Source organism: Panthera onca, chromosome A2 (assembly GCF_046562875.1).
Source record: "Panthera onca isolate mPanOnc1 chromosome A2, mPanOnc1 haplotype 2, whole genome shotgun sequence".
NCBI lineage: Eukaryota > Metazoa > Chordata > Mammalia > Carnivora > Felidae > Panthera > Panthera onca.
Genome location: NC_138340.1, coordinates 55,122,608 through 55,145,178, shown reverse-complemented (window position 1 = coordinate 55,145,178; position 22,571 = coordinate 55,122,608). Strand labels below are relative to the sequence as shown.

Here is a 22,571-nt window from a genome sequence, read left to right as displayed (position 1 = left end):
GTCATCTTTTCAGTCAAATACTACAAAAATATAAAATAGCCTCTAAAAATAATATCATTTGTAATCATATAAGAAGATAAGACATAACCTCCATTTGGAACATGAAACAGAATCCAACTTTGAGCCTTTGTTAGGCACTAAGATTATCAACAAGTGTTGAAGAAGTGTCCCTAGGAAGGTGTGGCTCTGGGCTACTAGGTGTTATGATGTTAGCATTTCGAAACTGAATTTTCCCTTTAACTTTTTATTTTGAAAAACTTCAAAGCAACAGGCTAATTGAAAGGATGCCTGGGTGGCTCAATCGGTTAAGCATGCGACTTCAGCTCAGGTCATGATCTTGTGGTCTGTGAGTTCGCGCCCTGAGTTGGGCTTTGTGCTGACAGCTCAGAGCCTGGAGCCTGCTTCAGATCCTGTATCTCCCTCCCTCTCTGCCCCTTCCCCACTCACACTCTGTGTCTCTGTCTCTCTCAAAAATAAATACATATTTAAAAAAAAAAGAATACAGTACCTGGGTTTACCAATTAATCTTTCCACATTTGCTTTGGCTCCTTTCTGTCTCTGGTGTGTGTGTGTGTGTGTGTGTGTGTGTGTGTGTGTGTGTGTGTGTTGCAGAGAAACTTTGTTAAACATCATGATACTTTGCCTCAAAATATTTCAGCATGTATCTGCTAAGAACAAGGATATTCTCCTACATAACCACAATAGTGCTATCATACCCAAGAAATTTAACACTGATAAAATAGTATTATATCCGATATGATCTATAGTCCGAGTTTACCAGTTATCCTGGCACAATTAAATCCTTTATAGTTTGTTTTGTTTTAATTCAGAATTCAAAGATTACACATTCCATTTAGTCTGTCATTTTCTTTTCTTTTCTTTTCTTTCTTTCTTTCTTTCTTTCTTTCTTTCTTTCTGAGAGAGGGTGTAAGCAGGGAAGAGGGCAAAGGGAGAGAGAGAGAGAGAGAGAGAGAGAGAATATCTTAAGCAGGCTCCATGCTCAGCAGGGAGCCTGATGCAGGGCTTGATCCCATGACCCTAGGATCATGACCTGAGCTGAAATCAAGAGTCGGGAGCTCAACTGACTAAGCCATCCAAGCACCCCTCTTTTTTTTTTAAAGAGGGAGAGATTTTGTATATAGAATGACTTTCTTTTTTCTTCCTTTTATTAAAATTATTTTTTTAGTTATCTCTACACCCAACGTGGAGCTCAAACTCACAACTGAGATCAAGAGTCACATGCTCTACCAACTGATCCACCAGGCACCCCAGTTGTCCTATTTCTTTAGTCTCTTTTAATCTAGAATAATTCCCATGCCTTTTTGTCGTCTGTTGTACCATTACTGTTCTTGGTGAGTCCAGGCTTGTGTCTGCAGTGTCCCACAATCTGATTAGCGTCTCATTAACTGCTTTTGGTAAGAATAAGATGTAGGCCGTGTGTCCTTCCCATTGGATCACAGCAGGAGGTTCACAATGTCAGTTTGAGTTATTATTGGTGATGAACTTTGATCACTTGGTTAAGATAGATTTTTTCACCGTAAAGGTCTCTTTCCCGTTTGTAACTAATAATAATCTAAGGAGGGCAACTCTGAGACTATGAATATCTTGTTCACCAACATATTTCCACCCAGTGGAACCTTGTGACTTCTCAGTTGTTAGACTGGTGATTTCAAAGTGATGATTTTCTAATTCATTCGTTCCATTTTTATTTTTTCATTCCATTTGTTAGCTGGCATTCTTCTGTAAAGAAGAACTCTTTGTTATTTACAGTGTCACCCTAGACTCAGAGGGAATCCCAAGTTTGAATGTCTGTCATGACTCATGTGCTTTTGGATCTATTGCGTAATAAAAACTCTGCACTTGGAAACAGTAGTTGCTGAGATTACTCAGCTCTTCTGGGTTTGAAAAAAAGAGGCAGAATATTAGCGCATTTGGGGAATTGTTTTTCTTAGTGTTTGACCTGTTCCCAGCAGACATAGCATATGTTAATTTTTGAGACATCTTTCTCACCCTACTGGAATATTCTCAGAATTCTAATTTGTTGAAAGGTGCCATAATCCTTTGTTATTTACTGTATATAACAAGAGTTTTCCTGGGTACTTTGCTGTGATTTTTTTTTTATCCAGTAACCTATTACATAATACTTTGGCTTCTTTGTGCTTATGAAGAGTCAAGTCTGTCCTTGGTCTACAGGACTTCTGAGTCTCCCCAGAGCTCAAGATGGGCAGGGACAGTCCTTTGAGGATGTAAGACCTTAGGCAAGTTACTTCTCCATTGAGACGTTCCTTATCTATGAAGTGAGGTGGTTAATACTCAGCTCATGGAGCTTTGTAGGGAATTCATTAAAGGAGATACATAGTGTTTGGCACATAGTTGTTCCAGATAAGTGTCCCATACTCTTGCCCTCTGAATTCCATCTTTCTTACTTGACTGAAGAAATTGTTCTTTAAAGTCTCTAATGACTTCCTCATTTACTAAATCCAGTGGTGGCCATTTCTCTGACATCTTCCTTGATCTCCGTTATTCATCTGGAGACTCTTCCTACCATCTTTCTGTTACACTGCATCCAGGCTTCTTACGCTTTCCCATGTTTGTTTGTTTTTTAAGTGTATTTATTTATTTTTTGAGAAAGAGAGTGCCCATGTGTGCTGGGGGAGTGGGGGGACGGGCAGAGAGAAAGGAGAGAGAGAGAATCCCACTGAGAAGGCTCAGTGCTTCCAGTGCAGAGCCCTACACAGGGCTCAATCCCATGAATTGTGAGATCACGACCTGAGCTGAAATCAAGAGTTGCACACGTAACTGACTGAGTCCCCCAGGTGCCCCTCCCCCGCGTTCTTGTACCTGCCTCTCTCTGTCCTTATTTTGTGCCCCCCTCTCCTTTGCTCAGCATCCTCCACCATTGTGATCTCTGCTTGAACATATCAAGCTCATTCCTACTTCATCCTTCCTCTGTCTCACTTGCTTTCTCCCCAAGATCCTCTCATGGTTGGCTTCTTGCTCTGTAAGCCTTAGCTCAAATGTCACCTTCAGAGAGGTTTCCCCTGGCTACCCTTTCTAGCCTAGTGTCCTCCTGGTTACTCTATCCTAACACCTGTTTTTTTGTGGTTTGTTTTTTAAAAATTTTTTAGGTTTTATTTTCATTAAGACAGTAAGATTCTCTGATGACACAGCTTACTACGTTAAGCCCCCTCCGAAATAGAGTCCTCGTTACGGAAACAGTGCTTGGCATAGAGGAGGCCTGGAGGAAGTACTTGTTGAAGGAATGCATAAAATGGGAGAGGAATCTTTCTGACCTAGATGACGAAGATGCAGATGACGTACCTGATGGCATGCTTTCCGTGTGCGATCTAGTTACTCTCCATGACAACCCTAAGAGGCAGTGCTGTTTTTTTCATCTGTTACAGATTTAGGAACTGGGGGTGGGGTGGGGTACAAGAGAGGTGAAGTAATTTGTTCCAGAGCACACAGCCATGTGACCAAGGGACTTTATTGTCTCGGGATGCCATTAGAAGTGAAATTTTCCTTTATGATTAAGTGTGATTGATTCTTCGCAAGCAAAAGCTCACATGACTTCTTTGGGACTTCTCTTTACCATCATTAAGTATTTCTAAAATAAGGAATTGCCAGCCATCTTACTAAGTCTGTGTCCACTAAAAAGTAAATGTCACCAGAATTAACGTGACCAGTGAGTCTACTTTATTGAAATACCAGGGTTGATGTTTGTTTTTTATTAGCTGTGTCATGAATAAATTATTCATGCTCTGTGTAATACATATATGATGTATTCATGCATCATATTTTACCAGACTTCTAAGAAGTTGATCTTTAGCTCCCTTAGAGAAGCCTAATGAGCCACAGATGATCAGGGACTCGTGCCTTAAAACAGTAATGCAAAGGGTGTGCATTGAATATGGTGATCCCTTTAGAAGGTTGCACATAGAAAATGTTTTTATTTAGACACCTCTTTCTTTTTTTGGTATTTAACTTAGTTTGCATTTGGAATCTTAATTCATTATTTATTTTCAGATACTGATTGAGAATTTACTATATACCAGGTATTGTTCTAGGCACTGGGATATAGTCATTAATAAGAGAAAGATGGGGCTTGTCCTCATGGAACTTACATGAAGTTGGCAATCAGGAGTGGCTGGGTCTGAGGGTCCCCTTAGGGTGGGGTGGTCAGCTCAGCCTCATCGCCAGACTGGGCCTCCTGGCAGATTGCAGTAGTCAGGCAGCCTTCACACGAGTAGCAGGCGTAAGACCATTTCTAATACTTGTCTTTTTTTTCTCCTAGGGAGAAATTGGAAGAAAAAGCCAAATTATATGAAAAAATGACTAAAGGAGACTTTATAGGTAAATACAATAATTTATTTATACTTCTTTATTTTCTGTAACTCATATAGCCCTGTGGTATTTCGTTATTTATTAAAGTCACCTTAAGTACGGGGAGAGATTTAAGAAATAACATGCATTACCTTCTTTTTTTTTTTTTCAATATATGAAATTTATTGTCAAATTGGTTTCCATACAACACCCAGTGCTCATCCCAAAAGATGCCCTCTTCAATACCCATCACCCACCCTCCCCTTCCTCCCACCCCCCATCAACTCTCAGTTTGTTCTCAGTTTTTAACAGTCTCTTATGCTTTGGCTCTCTCCCACTCTAACCTCTTTTTTTTTTTTCCTTCCCCTCTCCCATGGGTTTCTGTTACATTTCTCAGGATCCACCTAAGAGTGAAACCATATGGTTTCTGTCTTTCTCTGTATGGCTTATTTCACTTAGCATCACACTCTCCAGTTCCATCCATGTTGCTACAAAAGGCCATATTTCATTTTTTCTCATTGCCACGTAGTATTCCATTGTGTATATAAACCACAATTTCTTTATCCATTCATCAGTGGATGGACATTTAGGCTCTTTCCATAATTTGGCTATTGTTGAGAGTGCTGCTATAAACATTGGGGTACAAGTGCCCCTATGCATCAGTACTCCTGTATCCCTTGGGTAAATTGCTAGCAGTGCTATTGCTGGGTCATAGGGTAGGTCTATTTTTAATTTTCTGAGGAACCTCCACACTGTTTTCCAGAGTGGCTGCACCAGTTAACATGCATTACCTTCTGAGCCAGCACAGGGACGAGAAAATACATCCACAGTAATCTCTGATTGTCCAGTGTGCACCACATGTTAGGTGCTATGAGGGGACAAACAAGGGTAGCATGAGCCAGATTCTCTTCTCGGCCTTCAAGGGGATTGTCATCAGCGGAGGACAATGGCACACAGAACAAAGTAAAGTTAGGAAACGAGGTCTAAATAGGCTACAATTAGAAACGATTCTACCTATATTAAAAAATGACTGAGGGGAATTACAGGTATATCAGGGTGTAGGAGTTAGGTTTCCTTGTCCCTATTTTCTATTTTTTTCTGTGATGTGCCTGTAATTGCTTCTAAAATAATAAGATCCCCCTTTCCCCATACCCCCTCCCCCCCAGAGAAAGAACGCCCAGCCTTACTATTAGATAGCAGTAGAAGAGATTTTACAAGGCACTGCATTTTTCATTGCCAAAAGGCATGTGAGGAAGTCTTTAGGGAGAAGGTAGGCTCTAATAGGATCTCAAAGGCTTTGGAGAGCTGGAGAAAGGGATTCTGCAGAGTAGAGTGGTGAGAGAAGATCAGCAGAGAGAGGAGAGGGCTAGTGTTGGCAGACAGACTAGTATGGCTGGGCCTGATGGGCTGGGAAAGGGGGCAGTGGGGCAGCAGGAGAAGAGGCAGGGCCAGAACCTTGGTCATTGGCTGCCCACACAGCCAAACTCCCTCTTTCCAGATAGCAGAGGCATGTTCCCTGCCTGGCAGGGAGCCCAGCCTGGGAGAGGTAGGCACTCTCAAAGTTAGGGGACGTGGGGAGAGGCTGTGTCTTCCTTTTGATGAAGCAGCAGGGTGTCCATTAACCAGGAGGCCTCACTGTTATGTGGTCTTATAACTCCACTCTGAGAAAGTACATCTCTTTCCCATGTGAGTTATTTTGTGGCTTAAAAAAAAATTAGTCTTTTTTTTTTTTTTTTTTTTTTTTAATTCAGACTTTACTTGTAATGCTAATATAGAAATCAGGTCAAAGGAGTGTGCCTGTGGACCTGGGGATTTGGTTCTGTCCAGGATGGTGGGACCTGATAGGCCTGATAGGCATATTGGATGTTTGGGCAAGTTAAGTTTTGGAGCCTCAGTTATTCTCCACTGTACCTTGGGGGTTAACACCGGTACCTGGTAACAGGGAACGTAATACCTGTTCCATAGACCTTAATCCTGTACTCAGAGAAAAACCTCAGAGAAAATTCAGCATAGTGAAACTTAATGTAAATGTTATTTGTGAGTATTTCAACTGTCTTGGGTTAAATTGAATTAAAGTCACGGGTTGCTATTTAGCTTTCAGCGTATATGTTTTAGCTCAAGCATATTATAAGCCATAGGTCTTACCCGTCTCTGTATGCACTACAGATCCTGGCACCATGCCTTGCCTGAAAGTGGTGTTAATTGCATTGAAAAGAATTCAGATGACTTCTTTTGCCTATATTATGACCCTTAGAACGCCATACCACAACAGTATAATTAGGGTTGGTAATAATATAGCCCCTTGATTGGGGAGCTACATGTAGTAACACAGGTCTGTTGCTCTGGTCTGGCGACATGAGAAATGCAGTCCTGCTTCTATATTATGTCATTGGGTGAATGAGTCTCTTTGAAATCACGTGGTTTTATCTTAAAGTTACATTCTGAGACCATATTGCTCACTCATTGTATTGACGAGGCAACAGAAGACTTTAGACTCTTAAGATTTGTTTAGTGTGGTATATGTTTCTGATGGCACATTTGCAGCTCCACGGTTAGATCCCCCAGTGGCTCTGTGTCTTTGTAAACTTTCGGGGGGTGGCGGGGGTGGCGGATGCATCGACTAGTGAGCCGTCCAGGGGGAGTGTAGCCGCCCAGTGGTGAATGTGACTGCTTCATATCAATTCCATATGTGGTTTACATCTTTGAGAAGAATGTCAAAAATCTGAATATTGATTTTTATGTCTTAGATGAAGAAGCGGAGGATATGTACCTTGTGGATTTCACACAGAAGATCATAGACAAACACAAAGAGATGGAGGTGTTTGGTGCCAATAGAGATTGTAGGAAGGCAGGAGAAAGAGACGATGATGAAGAAAATCTTTCTGAAAAAGATATACCTCCTCCCCAGGACCCTGGTGAAGAATGGTTGGTGATAATGACATTAATTGGTCATGTTAGCATTCTCAGACTTGTGTTTACTTTTTTTTTTTTTTTTTTTAAGTAAGCTCTGCACCCAACATGGAGCTTGAACTCATGACCCTGAGACCAAAAGTTACATACTCCACCGACAGCCGGTCAGGAGCCCCGACTCGTGTTTACTTTCTGAAAGTGATTTTGTTTGGATGCTATCAAACCATTTCTCTTCAGTCTTCCTCTTTTTCCTTTAAGATTGGATTTACAGAAACAGTGGCTCCATAGAAGAAATAATTAACAAGACCAAGTCAGGTGCAAAAGGCATTAATACACCTGTTTGACTGATGTGGAAGCGTTTAGACAGAAGCGTATTCCTTTCTTACCTGGGCTGCTGCCCAGGTCATAATTCAGGCATTGTGGAGAGTCACTGTCCAGCTGGTGGTGATCTTCATTTCCACAGAAAAAGGCAGGCAGGACTCTGGCTGGGGCATTTCCGGCAGTGTCATGTAGGCATTGTGGACCTCGGACCTGCATAGCAGGTCTTTCACTGGCAGTATGACCTTGATCAAGTTCCATCCTCACTGAGGCTCAGTTTCCTCACCTGTAAAACAACGAAGCCCGGTTTTCCTTATTGTTTGCCTTAAACTCCCTTCAGGAAGTAAGAGTATGTTAAGCTACCCAAGAAACTGCTCTGTGGAGTAGAGGCACACATGTTGTAAACTTTTATTGAAATTATTCTAAATTTTACCTACGTGTACGTGAATGATGGGGAAGCAAACTAGTCTTTTCCCTGTGAGACCAATATGTCAATAAGTAAAGAGACCAGAATGGAAATTCCCTTCTAAGGATTTTCTCTACTGAAGACTGTGTTTACAAACTTGTTCAGACGTGCTTAAAATTGCATAGAGCTGCACTGATGCTGTAAAACTGTCTTGAGAATAACCCCACCTGCCCACCCTCCTGCCAGTGCAGAGCCTACCCACCTTCTCTTCCAGGCTCAAATATCCTCATTATTGGGATCTTTGTTGGGAACCGCTCAGGATAGTTTGCAGCACTTGCTGACCTTTTGTCAGCTCTTGGCCCTGTCGGTAGGAGTCATTGGTGAGCTTAAGAGAGCAGGTCCGGCTACTGAGGATTGCAGGGACCTCACATCTTCATACTACCGAGGGTGTCCACGTTGTCCGGAAATAACATGACATTGGGATAGAACAGATGTTATCTGCTTTCTAAAAATTTACATTTGGGCTAGGTTTTCTGGCTGCATACTTGTTGAAAGCAACCCAAAGAGAAGCACATACGACGTAGTCTCTTCTACTGATGCTTTCCCTCATCGTTTCCAGTATGAGCAATTTCTCCCTCACCCGAAATCTGGTAGCACTTAGATATGCTTCCGACTCCTTTGGGTCTTAGCTTCTCTTTATTATTGACACACAACTGGCCTCGTTACTAGAAAAAAAATTTGAGGCAAAACTTTGGTACTTCTTATATCCTCCCTGCTGATGTTAGGAAGCATTTCATGGGCACGGGTCTTAACTCTCCCTGAGAGCGCTTTGAAGATGCCATGACTCTGAGCCCTGCCATATTACTCTTGTACCTCAAGTAATTGTTTTCCTGGAGCTTGTTCAGTGATTGCTGATTACATAGAGCACTTGCTGACTACTGTCTTGCCACTTCTGTTTTGAGGGGATCTGTACATTTTAGAGACCTTCTCCAGAAACAGAATAGCCTATGATTGCTTTTCATAGCAGAAATCTCATCTCCTTTGAAAGGTTTAATGTCTTTTTTTTTTTCTTCCTAATGCTTGTATGATTACTAGCAATTTGTCAGTGATTTGAAGAGTTTGGAGGGCAATTGAAGGTGTCACATGCCACCATATGGTGAAGGAAGACGCACCGCAAGCAGTTCTGACACTTTTTTTGTTTTTAAATTAAGCTCCAGAATTGTAGCTACTTGTAAAATCCTTTTGGTAGTTAAGTTCCAGGTGGTGGAAAATCTTTCCGCAAAAATACTGTAAATAATTACTCAGACCATCTGGCTAGATGATTTTATTTCTCTATTCATTAAAAAAAAGCGGAGGGGGGAGGGAGGAAGAAAGAAACTGCTTTCTGCAGTTGGAGGTTTTATTTCTCACAGCAATCAGCGTCAGGACTATAGTAATAGATTCCCAGACATTCAGTTTTCAAGTCATGGGCTAACAATTGGAATCAGCACGTGTAAGAGGAAAGAAATTGCTAACAAAAGCAAAGCCACATACATGAGACTCTGATCTTGAGTTGTACCAGCAGTACTGACCCCTTTCTGTGTTTTTAGCCCCCTGCTAAAGGCTATAGGCAATTCCTTGCCCATAATTAAACAATAAATCTGTTGCATCATAATGCAGTTGAAATGTTTTCCATGAAAATCCGTCCATATTTCCTGTTGTGGGAAGTAGGAGTATTTCGTTTTGCCTTGATATCTGCCTGGTTCCCCTGACTGTAACTTCTGTCTGGTTTGGGCAAAGCTAAAGAAAGCGGAACTAAAAGTAAAAGATAATAGACTGGCCCACCACTGAGCTGCTTTCGCGGTACAAAATGTGTGTTGCTTGGCTTCCTCCTAATTAATGAGTCCTCAAAGTAATCCTGACTTGAGAAATTTCTAATTGGAAGGAGCTGTACCAATTAGAAGAAGTAAAAGAAAGAATAAAAAGTCAGGTTTGCAAAGACTAAGAAAATGAGCAGGTTGAGCATGGTACAGAGCAAAGTTATGCTGGTAAAATATGTGGAATTGTCTAAACCAGACTGAAGGAAGTTCTGAGGTATTGCGGCAAGGGTCTGTGTGGGGTGTTTTTATTTTATTTATTTTTTTAAATGTTTATTTTTGGGAGAGAGCAAGCGAGCATGCACACAAGCAGGGGAGGGGCAGAGAGAGAGAGAGAGGGAGACACAGAATCCGAAGCAGGCTCCAGGCCCTGAGCTGTCAGTGCAGAGCCCGATGTGGGCCTCCAACTCATGAACTGTGAGATCATGACCTGAGCCGAAGTCGGATGCTTGACCGACTGAGCCACCAGGCACCCTTGTATTAAATCACAGACATATATGATCAATCATTTTCTGCATTTTCTAAAACTAAGGTTTAACAGAAGGCACAATGAACTTATTGTGTGTCAACTTAAAAAAAAAAAACATGTTCTTATCCGTGGTTATGGTCTCTCAGGGTTGAGAGTGTTTCTTGGTAGTGAAGCTTACATTACTTTTTTACTGTGCAACTAGTCTGTAACTTAAGGGACCATATGTCATGTACAAAGCCTTCTTCACATGTTTTCACTTTTATTTTAGGGTGGATTATGTGGATTCTTTAGGGCGATCTCGCCGCTGTATGAAAAAGGATTTGCCAGATCTGCTGGAGATGGATAAAAATCTTCAGGGGAGGCTGTAAGTATGTGATATGCAAACCTCTGCCCAGGTCTGAAATGCAGACATAGGGATTGTTTTATGGGTGAGGCTGCTTTTGGTTCATTGTCTTCATGGTCCAGTAAGAAGGTTTTTTTCTTGATGTGTAAGAATATTTGCTGAAGAACTCTTCTATGGTTAGCACACACACATAATCCACACTCAGGGAACAACCTGAATAGTTGATCATCCATATTGTGTAGCCACTGAAAGGGATGAGTTGGAGCTATATCTGTTTACTTGGAAGGGTGTCTGATTATCAGAGTTAAAAATAAAGAATGAGCCCAAACCAACAAACAAACCTTTGTGGAGAAAGATATTTAGGAATATATACTTGGTTATCCCATAGCAAGTGAGAGCACGGAAGTGGTTAGCTTATTAACTTTTTCTTTATACTAATTTTTGCATTTTGAAGCAAGGGCCTTATTGCTAGATTTTTTCCTTTAGGGCCAGAGACCTCTAAGAGATAACTTGCTAGTACACTCCAGGGAGTAAAATTCCCCTCACCAAGGGCAGTTTTGATGTGGAAAGTCCACCTTGTCCAAGTCCTTCGGGTTCAGATCGGCCTGGGCTCAGCACAAGGAAGGAAGTGCAGGAGCCCTGAGCCGCCTGACACGGGACAGGAGACACTGCCTGGCTGCAGTGTTATGCAGCTGACCATGCAGCCGAGGCCCTGGCTTCTTCCTCCCCTTTAGCCCAGAAGGGGATGGGAAGGAAAGTGGTTTGTCTCAAGTGCTGAGGCAAGATTCTGTTGCACTAATGTAACAAGTCAGCTGCTTAATTAAAGAAAGATGAAAACAGTTTTTGCAGTTTCCCAGTGGTATTGTGGGTCAGAAAATTCTGTAAGGAATTATCTTATCAGCTAGAATTACTTGTCCATGATCCAGCTTACTGAACTGAAGTATTGCTGTCTCACAGCTCTTACCTAAATATAGCTTTGCTCTGTCCCCCTACTAGTTTCGTTAGTCCTGCTAATGAGAAAACCTTATTATCTGAAGATATGAGAAAAGAACTTCAGCGCCAGCAATGGGAGGAAGAAGAAAGAGAGGCCTTGAAAAGGCCGATGGGGCCCATACATTATGAAGACATTCGTGAAAATGGTATAATCATCTTGCAGCTTTTTAAATCTTTTTGTTTTTTTTGGACTAATGGCAAGCATAAAGGGAAATATTCATAAAGCTGTAGCTCTTACATAGAAATAAAAGATTCTGATTTCGAAATTGAAAATATCCCCTTTGTTTGCTTTATAGCCTAAAAAATATTCTTGTTGGGAATATCTTTCTAACAGAGGGCCTGCTGATCATAAGCAGGAGATCTTTTTGGCTTAGCTGCCTTTTTTTTTTTAAACTTGTGTCAAATATTACTGCGTTTCTTTTTGCCTTCATTGGAAATTTAGCCTGACTCTAATTTGTTAATCAGGGAACTCTAATCTTCTGAAAAATTGTGACTTATTTCAGAGGCCCGGCAACTTGGTGTTGGATATTTTGCCTTTGCCCGAGATAAAGAGTTGAGAAACAAGCAGATGAAAACATTAGAGATGCTACGTGAACAGGTAAAAATTAAATTCAGAATTGATGTTAAGTATTTGAGAGCGGTTTGTTTCTTGTTGGACCATATTATGGAAATGGTCTATTTTTTAAATTGATACTCAAAATGGCCTTTTTAAAAAAATTTTTTTTTTAACGTTTATTTATTTTTGAGACAGAGACAGAGCATGAATGGGGGTGGGTCAGAGAGAGAGGGAGACACAGAGTCTGAAACAGGCTCCAGGCTCTGAGCTGTCAGCACAGAGCCTGACACAGGGCTCGAACTCGCGGACCATGAGATCATGACCTGAGCCAAAGTCGGACACTTAACCGACTGAACTACCCAGGCACCCCGGCCTTTTTTAAAAAATATTTATTTAATAGTTAATATTCAGAGCAGTGATGGATAAAAGTACATTAAATAAACTTTCAATTTTATTAAAGATTAATATTTCTGGTAATTAGTAAATATTGTGGCCATAAACCAGATACTGTATTATTACTTTTTAATTGATGTATAATTAACACATAACATGTTAGTTTCAGGTATACAATATACTTATTCAGTATTTGTGTATATAGCAAATTGATTGTTACATTAAGTTTAGTTACTGTCTGTCACTATACATAGTTACAAAAATTTTTTTTCTTGTGATGAGAACTTTTAAGATGTACTGTCTTAGCAACTTTCAGATATGCATTACAGTATTATTAACTGTGATTGCCGTGTTTTACATTACATCCCCATGACTTACTTATTTTATAAGTGGAAGTTTAAATACCTTTCGATTCCTGTCACCCATTTTGTCCACCCCCTACCCTCACTTCTGTCAACCACCAATCTGTTCTCTGTATCTATAAGCTTATATTTGTCTTTGTTGTTGTTTTTTTTTTTTCCTTAGGGAAGGGGGTTAGATTCCACATATAAGTGAGATCATGCAGTATTTGTCTTTTCCTGTCTGACTTATCTCATTTAGTATAATGTTCTCAAGGTCCATCCATCTGGTTCAAATGACAAAATATACTTCTTTTTTATGGCTGAGTAATACTCCATTCCTCCCACCCCTTCTGTATCCATTCATCCATTGATGGACACTTAGGTTGTTTCCATGTCTTGGCTGTTGTACATAATTCTGCAGTGAACATGGGGATGCAGATATCTTTTTGAGTTAGCATTTTCATTTTCTTCAGATAAATAAGCGGAACTGGAATCACTGGATCATATGGTTAATTTTTTGAGGAACCTCTATACTGTTTTCCATAGTGACTGCACCTATTTACGTGCCTACCAGCAATGCACAAGTGTTCCCCTTTCTCTACATCCTTGCCAACATTTGTTGTTTCTAGTCTTTTTGATAATAGTCATTCTAATAGGTACGAGATGAAAGCTCATTATGGTTTTAGATTTGCATTTCCCTGATGATCAGTGATATTTAGCATCTGTTCATGTGTCTGTTAGCCATCTGTATGTATTTTTGGAAAAATGTCTGTTCAAATTATCTGCCTGTTTTTTAATTGGACTGTTTTAATATATATATTAATCCCTTATCCGATAATATGATTTGCAAATATATCTCCCATCCAGTAGGTTGTCTTTCATTTTGTTGATGGGTTCCTTTGCTGTGCAGAAGTTTTTAGTTAGATATAGTCCCACTTGTTTGTTTTTGCTTTTCTTGCCTTTGCTTTTAGTGTCAGATCCAAAAAGCCATTGCCAAGACTGATGTTAAGGAGCTTATGGCCTATATTTTCTTCAAGACGTTTTATAGTTTGGAGTCTTGTGTTCAAGTCTTTAGTCCATTTTGGGTTAATTTTTGTATATGGTGTAAGATAGCGGTCCAGTTTCATTCTTTGCACCTGCCTGTTCCTTTTTTCTCACATGATTTATTAAAGAGATTGTCTTTTCCCCATTGCATATTATTGGCTCCTTTGTCATAAATCAATTGACTGTGGATGCTTGGCTTTATTTCTGGGTTCTCTTTTCTGTTCCACTGATCTTTGTGTCTGTTTCTATGCCAGTGCCTAACTGCTTTGATTGCTATAGCTTTGTAATATAGTTTGAAATCAGGGAGTCTGAGGCTTCCAGTTTTTTTTTTCTTTCTCAAGAATGCTTATTCATGGTCTTTAGTGTTTCCATACAAATTTTAGCATTGTTTGTTCTATTGTGAAAAATACTTGTTGCAATTTTGATAGAGATTGCATTGAATCGTAGATTGCTTTGGGTAATATGGATGTTTTATTAATATTCATTCTTCCAGTCTGTGAGCATGCTATATTTTTCCATTTCTTTGTGTCTTCTTCAGTTTCTTTCATTGTTGCTTTATGGTTTTCAGAGTACAGGTCTTTTACCTCCTAGGTTAAATTTATTCCTAAGCATTTTATTCTTTTTGATGTAATTATAAATGGGAATGTCTTCTTAATTCTTTTTCTGATAGTTTGTTACTAGCGTATAGAAACATAACAGATTTTTGTATATTGCTTTTGTATCTTGCAACTTCACTGAATTCGTTTATTAGTTCCAACAGTTTTTTGGTTGGTGTCTTTAGGATTTCTATATATAACATCCCGTCTTCTGCAAATAGTGACAGTTTTATCAATAAACTATTATTTATCAGTATCAGAATGCTATTATAGTTTTATGAATGTAATTGCTATTCTATTTTGGTGTTCCAGACTTTAAAATTATAGCTGCTTAGAACTAACTTATATAACTTTGATGTTTTAAATTTGTTTTTTTTTTTTTTGTTTGTTTTTTTTTTAAATTTTTTTTTTTCAACGTTTTTTTTTTATTTATTTTTGGGACAGAGAGAAACAGAGCATGAACGGGGGAGGGGCAGAGAGAGAGGGAGACACAGAATCGGAAACAGGCTCCAGGCTCCGAGCCATCAGCCCAGAGCCTGACGCGGGGCTCGAACTCACGGACCGCGAGATCGTGACCTGGCTGAAGTCGGACGCTTAACCGACTGCGCCACCCAGGCGCCCCTTAAATTTGGTTTTAAGTATGGTACTTTTAGAGTGGCCTGGGTAAGAAAATAGAGAGTTATTTAAGGGATTTATTTAAGGGATTAAGGAGTAGAACAGAATTGGTTGGTTTCCTTGAATGTGAAGCATTCCAGGGCGCTCTGTGAGCACTCGCTAAACTTAGAAAACATGCCAGAGGGCTTGTATAAGAGGGCCTCCTAGGTCTGTGTTTTGAAGAGCTCAAGGCTAGCTGCCTAGTGGTGGCCTGAAATCAATTAGTCTGTTTTTTAAGATGAAATTAATATTTAATCCTTTAAATTCACTTTTAATAATTTTAATTTGAGAAGAAATATTGTGAATTTGATTTACAGTAAATTTCTAATTTTCTGTTATATTCAGACAACAGATCAGAGAACAAAACGAGAGAACATAAAGGAAAAGCGAAAGGCTATGTTAGAAGCAAGGCTTGCTAAACTCCGACAAAAAAAGATGAAAAAGTCAAAAGAAGATGGAGCAGAGGAAGAAAACAAAGGTATATCATGGCTCATTGTGTCTGAACTTCAAAAGGAAAATCTTTAGTTCTAATGATGTCTCAGTGAACAGGACTGACAATCTGGAAATGAGTCATTTAGTTTTATTCTCTAAGCAAGCAGGGTACCTTTGGGGTACTGCCAGGAGCAGTTTTTTATAATCCACGTGGTGCAGAATGACACTCGAAAGAATCTTTTTATACAGACAAGAATATTAACGAACAGGACATTGTGTTACTTCATAGAAGGGCCTGGCTTAGTAAACGAGACTTCACTTAGAGCAGAGATGTTTTAAGATAAAGTTTTGTTGTACACACATGTTTTAGACTTGGTTTCTTTCGCTATGGCTATAAGTTTTTTTGGTTATTGTGCACTAATTTATTTTAAAGGAGAAATATATTCACAAAGTGACATAAGAAAGGAAAGAATTTACGAGTATAGACAGCTTCTGAAAGGACTGTCACAACACGTGGAAACACCACATGGCATGTTGTGTCCCTGAAGGATTCTGCTTGCTGCATGAGCTACCCTAGTCTGGGCTTCACTGCCATTCCTGAGACTCCTGCATAGACTGGCTCCAACGAGCTGGAAGTCTATTTTTGGTTTTAATCCTTTGGAGGTGGTGGGTGTCTAGGCAGGTAGTAGCTCTGCCCCACGTGGTCACCCAGTCCCCAGCTTCCTCCTGTTTTCCTGCTTCTGCCGTTCCTAGAGTGATGCTCTACCTGCAGGGTGGAAGCTTGCTCCCTACCACCTGTTCATGGTCCAACCCTAGGGAAGCGGGAAAGAGGGGAGAGGAACCTGTTGCTTCTTTAGGAATGTGAACTGGAAGGCCCACACAACCATGCATTTACAACCCACTGGCCTGATTGCAGCTGCAGGGGCCCCTGGGGAATGGCCTGTCTAGCGAGGTGGCCACATCTCTAACTGAAACTGGGGGCAGGGCGTTCCATTCCCAAAACGAAAAAGGTGAGTGTGGGTTTCAGGAGCATGTTATACAAGCCTCTCCTGCTCACACGGAAGCCTTGTGCTAAGCCATCGGCCATTTTCTATTCTGAACACAGCTTCAGTTTAGCTTTGAAAGGAGACAAGAAACATTTAGGAATTGGAAGATCATCTGTTTAGTTTTGTATAAATGCTGTGTTCCTGTAACATGTTAAGCTCTGCATATTGTTTCTCTATTTTTTGCTCTACTCCTGAACATCTGTCACCTCTACAAGATGTGGAGCGCCACACAGTGTTTTTTGAAAAATCTACTTTCTTTTAAAATCTAGCCAAAGGTGAAGAGCCTACAGCCCGCTGCCACACCCCAGCTCTTTGTCACTCCAAGTTCTCTTGCTTTTTCTGAGACTCTTATTTTAGTGGAGTAACTGGGGGTTTCTGGTCCTTCAGTTGTCGGTCTGGGGAAACAGGGTGGCATAGTGGGAAGCACAGAGACTTTGAGATACATCCCACCTGGGTTCAGATCCTGGCTCTTGTCACTTTCTACCTGTGTAGCATTTCTGAGCTTAATTTTCCTCATTTATAAAATAGGAATACTAACCCTGACTTTATGAGGGTTATTATAAGAATTACACAAACTATTGTACACATGGTACTTAGTTCACTCCCTGGGCCAAGATAGGTGCTCATTAAATACTGGCTGTTACTTTTACTCTCAAGATGAGCATGTTCTATTTAATGTTTATTTTAATAATAGCTTTAAGTTTTATTATAGTGATGTCTTATTCTCTTGCGAAAAAATAGATGTTATTGGGCCTTTGCCACCAGAACCAGAGGCTGTGCCAACCCCACGTACTGCTGCCCAGAGTAGCAAAGTGGAAGTCATCGTTCAGGAGAGGAAGGATACCCGCCCGGGAGTGCCGCATGTCCGAGAGTGGGACAGAGGAAAAGGTAAGGGGGGGGGGGGGGTGGGTTCTAAACAGGCCTTGCACAGACTTTTCCAGTTCATCTCAGAGTGTGATTCTCATGAGTCTTAGTGTAGAGGCTTTTGAGGCTCACGGAACTCTCCAGATCTTTGAACTGTTTCTTCTCAGTACCCAGACCCTAGCTGTTTGTAAACAGGAACACTAGAAAGTGTGATTATAAAAGACCAGGGTCTACAACAGGTCATTTCAAAAGGACAATTTTTTTTAGAAGCACTGGGGGAAGTTTTTAAAAATTTGTGCTACCCTCATGTGGCTTTACAGCTTTGGAATGCCCTTTCTCAGGAGCCACTTTTAAAAATCTTACAAGGTTTGGTATTTCAACGTCCTCTGTGTTTTTAGCAGCCTCCTTTACGTTTAGTTGAAAATAGTCTGCATGCCACAGGATTCACCTGGATTCACGTATGGTTCTGTTGGGTCATGCAGATTTTTCCGTAAATTATTTCTGTAAATCTACCATGATGCCCACAGCAGCTTCTTGTTGGAGGAGACCAGGATTTATGCCTCTTTGAACAAGATTGTTACAGTAGTGCATTAGCTCACCCTGTTTGAGCTGATGAGATCCAAGACTCAATAAAGGCAAATAGGCCAGTGCATTTGGTTAGTGCTAGTTAGAAATAGAGATGAAATGCCAAATTAGATTTGGACTTTCGTGTCTTCTAAAACTCAGTGAAGGCCAAAATTTGTATTTTGTTGTGAAGTACCTACATTATGTCTAGCAAATGATTTGAGTGTTTGGTTTTTCTGTATTTCTCTCTCAGATGTAATTTTAGTGCCTTTTTGGCAATACTTCCAGAAGCTACCAGCCTTCTCCGCCAGAGCCTTCCTTGAATCTTCCCCATCTGGAAGTAGTCACTCCCTTTGCTTAGCCTGCTGCTTCCTTATATTTTTGTAGGCCTTACGTATACCTCGTATTATATTATTGCTTTCCTTACTATCTCCTCCAGAGAATGGGAGTTGCCATTTAAGAAGTATATGTAATAATCGAAAAGTAATAACAATAAAAATTCAACTGATTTGGTCTTTACTTCTAATAATACTCTTTCTTATTTTTATTAGAGTTTTCCTTTGGGTTCTGGTCGAAGAGGCAGTCAGATCTCCGAGCTGAGAGAGATCCTGAGTTTGCCCCACCATCGGATTACTTTGTGGGTCAAAAGAGAACTGCTTCCCTCAGTAGCGAGACGTGGAGCAGACCTGCAGCTGCACCGAGCGACCCAGGACAGTGCTCTGGCCAGAGTCGTGACACTGGCTCTTCACATCCACCATCCACTCCTGCCCCCAGCAGCCCACCACGAGCCCCGACAGTCACTTTTGAAACTCTGGACGATATGATATCATATTACAAACAAGTGACATGAATTTCCAAACCGTTCTGATTTGGGTCTCTACTGTGGATAGTGCCTTCTTCTCCTAAATTGGGGAAGATAATTTAATTTTAGGGACTGAAATGTACCTGTTTCCTCCCGTCCTTTCCCTGGAAGACACAGACTTCAGGTTGGATTTGTCTGTCAGCAAGGAAGAAAGTGAATGGTACCATGGGAATTCTGTGGCCACTTGGCTGTTCATTTTTTTCTAATTGATATGGAGCCCTGTCCTTCTGGATTTATGTGTAAGCTGTCACGTACGACCCCGAAGAGCTCGTAACCCTGTTTCATAACCACTTCCTTGGCTTACCTAGATTTAAGTGTTCCATTCCTTTCCTTTTGCAGATACTAGAGTGCAGCTTTCTTTGTTCCAAGGATTCAGCTTCCGTATCAATTCCATATCTGTCGGGAGGTGTGTTAGGCTGTCAAAGTGGCAAATGAGGGGACACTGTGTGGGGCAAAGTGATCTAGTCTCCAAGAGGACCATGAACCTGGTGGACTATTAAGTAATAACATTTGAAATAAGATCAGAGAGGAGAACTTCATAATCCAGAAAGGTAGAGGTTGAAGTCACTTATCTTGTCATCCCATCCTAAATGATGGTTGTCACCACACATGCCTAGTGGGCATTTGGTAAGTGTATGTAGAGTCCCTGGGGCACATGTGGAGGCTGCTCAGCCTAGTCAGAGAGTGAGATGCTTCTTAGCTTAAGGGTTAGTTTTTCAGCTGGGCCTGCCTCTCTGTTGCGTCCACTGTAGGCCCTCATCACTCTCAGGAGCCAAGTCACATCAGAAGTCTGATTGGAATAGACCTGAGCTGGAGTAAGAGGCAGGGAGGTCCCTTTGTCTTTACTAACAATGAGCAGAGCTCCAGAAGCATTTCCTGTGCCCGCTGCACCTCCGTGTCTTTACAGCTGCAGACAAGCAGTGGGAGTTGGCCCATAGGACTCCCTGTAAGAATGTGCTAGAGCAGGTCTTTTAGGTGCCAGAAGGAGCCTGCACTCTTGGGGCTCTGATGCACATAGTCTCAGTGGTATTGATGGGAATGCCCCCTTCTCATTACAGATTGCAAACTGCAGTGCAGAGGTCAATGACTTGTCCAAGGTCATGTAGCATCCGTATGGCAGCTCTGGGACTTCAGGGCAGTTTATTTAGGCTCATGTTTGCTCTAGCCTCACTTTCTCCAGTGCCATCTGCTCTCAGTCTTGTCCCAGTTATCAAATAGTATTAGATGAAAATCCCAGATTCTTGCAAACTTAACCTCTGAACTCCATGTCAAAGGCAAAGTTGCCTGCCCTATTAAGGGTCATTCTGTCAGCCTGATCAGGCAAATACCTCTTCAAAAAAAATTTTTTTAATGTTTATTTTTTGAGAGCGTGAGTGGGGGAGGGGCAGAGAGCGAGGGAGACACAGACTCTGAAGCAGGCTCCAGGCTCTGAGCTCTCAGTACAGAGCCCCATGTAGGGCTTGAACTCGTGAACCGTGAGATCAGGACCTGAGCTGAAGTCAGACAGTTAACCGACTGAGCCACCCAGGCGTCCCAGGCAAATACTTCTTTTTAAAAAAATATACATTAATATCAACTGACCCAGTCACATTTTTTGCAAAACTTGATAAGCTGATCCTAAAATTGGTATGGAATTGAAGAGACGCAGAGTATCCAAAACAATCTTGAAAAAGAACAAAGTTGGAGGACTCGCACTTCCTCATTTCAAGACTTACTACAAGCTACAGGAATCAAAGCAGTGCAGTACTGACCTAGATCCATGGACTAGCGTTGAGTCCAAAAATAAATCCTTATTTCTGTGGTCAGTTGAGTTTTGACAGTGGTGCCAAGGCCATCCAATGGGGTAAAGGATAGTTTCTTCAGATGATTTTGGGACAACTATCTGCATGCAAAAGAATGAATTTGGACCCACAACTCAGACCATAAACAAAACCAACTCATTGTCAAAATGGATCAAAGACCTAAACATAGGAACTAAAGCTACAAAACCAACTGAAACAGCTTGTAGTACAAAGGGAGAGGGACAAAAAAGGAAAATTGGAATACTAGAGAGGAAAAATAGAAATAATAGTTCACTGGAATCCTAAGAAAACAAAAAAATGGAAGGGAAGAACGAAAACAATAGACAAATGAGAACAATGGAAAGAACGTGTTTATGAGGTAGAGCAGAAGGACTTGAGAGCTGATTGTGGAGAACAGGCGGGAAGGCCAGCCAGACAGCAGTAAGCCCAGGCCTGTGGGAGTAGCGGTCATGAGCAGGATCCCCAAATAACCTTTCATCGTTGCCCAGGATGGCCCAACCTAGGGTGGATGGCGAAGCAGTCTGCTCTTTGGCTTATGGTCACTGTCGACTAATAACTGTAAGTCGGATGTCCTCTAGGATGTCAAGACTATATAAACATTTCTAATCCTCTCTTAGCATACATGTAGTTGTTTCATGAGCCCAGTTAACATCCTCTTCCTTTTCAGACCCAGAGCTGAAGTGTTAACACAATTAGTTTTACCGGTTCTTGTGGGCCTGTTTTGTACACATGTATCCAGCAGATGGCGTTCAAGTCCTCAAGACTTCAGATCACTCTAGAACAGCACTGCCCCATAGAAATAGGATGCGAGCCCTCTGTCATTTTCAGTTTTCTGGGACCCACATTACAAAAGTGTAATTAATTTTATTGTATACTTTATTTAGTATATCCAAAATATTTCAACACTCCATATTAAAAAAATATTGAAATATTTTACATTTGTTTTCACACCAAGTGTTCAAAATCAACTGCAAATCCATGGTACGTCTCAATTCGGATGCTAAGTTTTCATCAGGAGTACTCAATCTGTATTTATATGTCATAAAACATACAGGAAAAAGTAGACTCACACATCCACATTGTTGCAAAAAGACAAACATTTTTAAGTTTGCCAGTAACTGAATCCAATATCAAGTCATAATACAATTTTAGTTCTTAGTCATACTAGCCACATTTCAGATGCTCAAAAGACACGTGTCTAGGGCTACTGTCCAGCACAGTACAACTCTACATGATCTGTTTTTATACACTTTATGGTCTGACCACACCTACTCCTCCCATTAGCAGCTAAAGGACTGATAAACATTTCTTCCAGGCATACGTTAAGCATTCAAGATATTATGGTAGTGTTTCACTTGAAGGCAAGGAGCAGTGAAATCTGTCAGAAAACATGACCACACCTTATTCATATCTTTGTAGAGCTAAGCGGAATGTTTTGGATCAGAAATTGCTTTGAATTACTTGTTTTCATTGTAATCTTTCCTCCGGGCCTTTGTGTGTTTTGATACAGTTCATTTGAATTGGCTAAATAAATCATTTTGTTTGCTTGCAAAATTCCCAAAGGAGAAACTTTAAATCCATATACATGAGATTTCTGCTATGTTTAGCCGTACATTTGCCAAAGACTTGTGGGATCATTTATTTCTTCTTAAAGCCATAGTGCAGCCTGCAGGATGGTTTTCAGCTAACCTTGTTGTGACATAGAGACGAGGCGGTAGAATTTAGAATTTGGAGCAGGGGTGGGTACTGGTCTTTACAGTTAACCCAAAATAGATCAGCCACGCCGTATGCGTGTAGTT

The 22,571-nt window shown here is 40.8% G+C and overlaps 1 protein-coding gene across 1 annotated transcript in view; it reads left to right on the top strand.

Moving 5' to 3' along the window:
* Positions 1-22,328, top strand: part of CCDC174 (coiled-coil domain containing 174) — a 27,025-nt gene extending 4,697 nt beyond the window's left edge. Inside the window, exons 4-11 of the mRNA XM_060631858.3 lie at positions 4,295-4,353; positions 7,071-7,248; positions 10,551-10,646; positions 11,622-11,764; positions 12,122-12,216; positions 15,548-15,680; positions 17,422-17,568; positions 18,660-22,328. Of these exons, the coding sequence (XP_060487841.3) occupies positions 4,295-4,353; positions 7,071-7,248; positions 10,551-10,646; positions 11,622-11,764; positions 12,122-12,216; positions 15,548-15,680; positions 17,422-17,568; positions 18,660-18,958 (1,150 nt within the window). The 3' untranslated portion in view covers positions 18,959-22,328. The remainder of the gene's footprint in view (positions 1-4,294; positions 4,354-7,070; positions 7,249-10,550; positions 10,647-11,621; positions 11,765-12,121; positions 12,217-15,547; positions 15,681-17,421; positions 17,569-18,659) is intronic.
* The last annotated feature ends 243 nt before the right edge of the window (positions 22,329-22,571 follow it).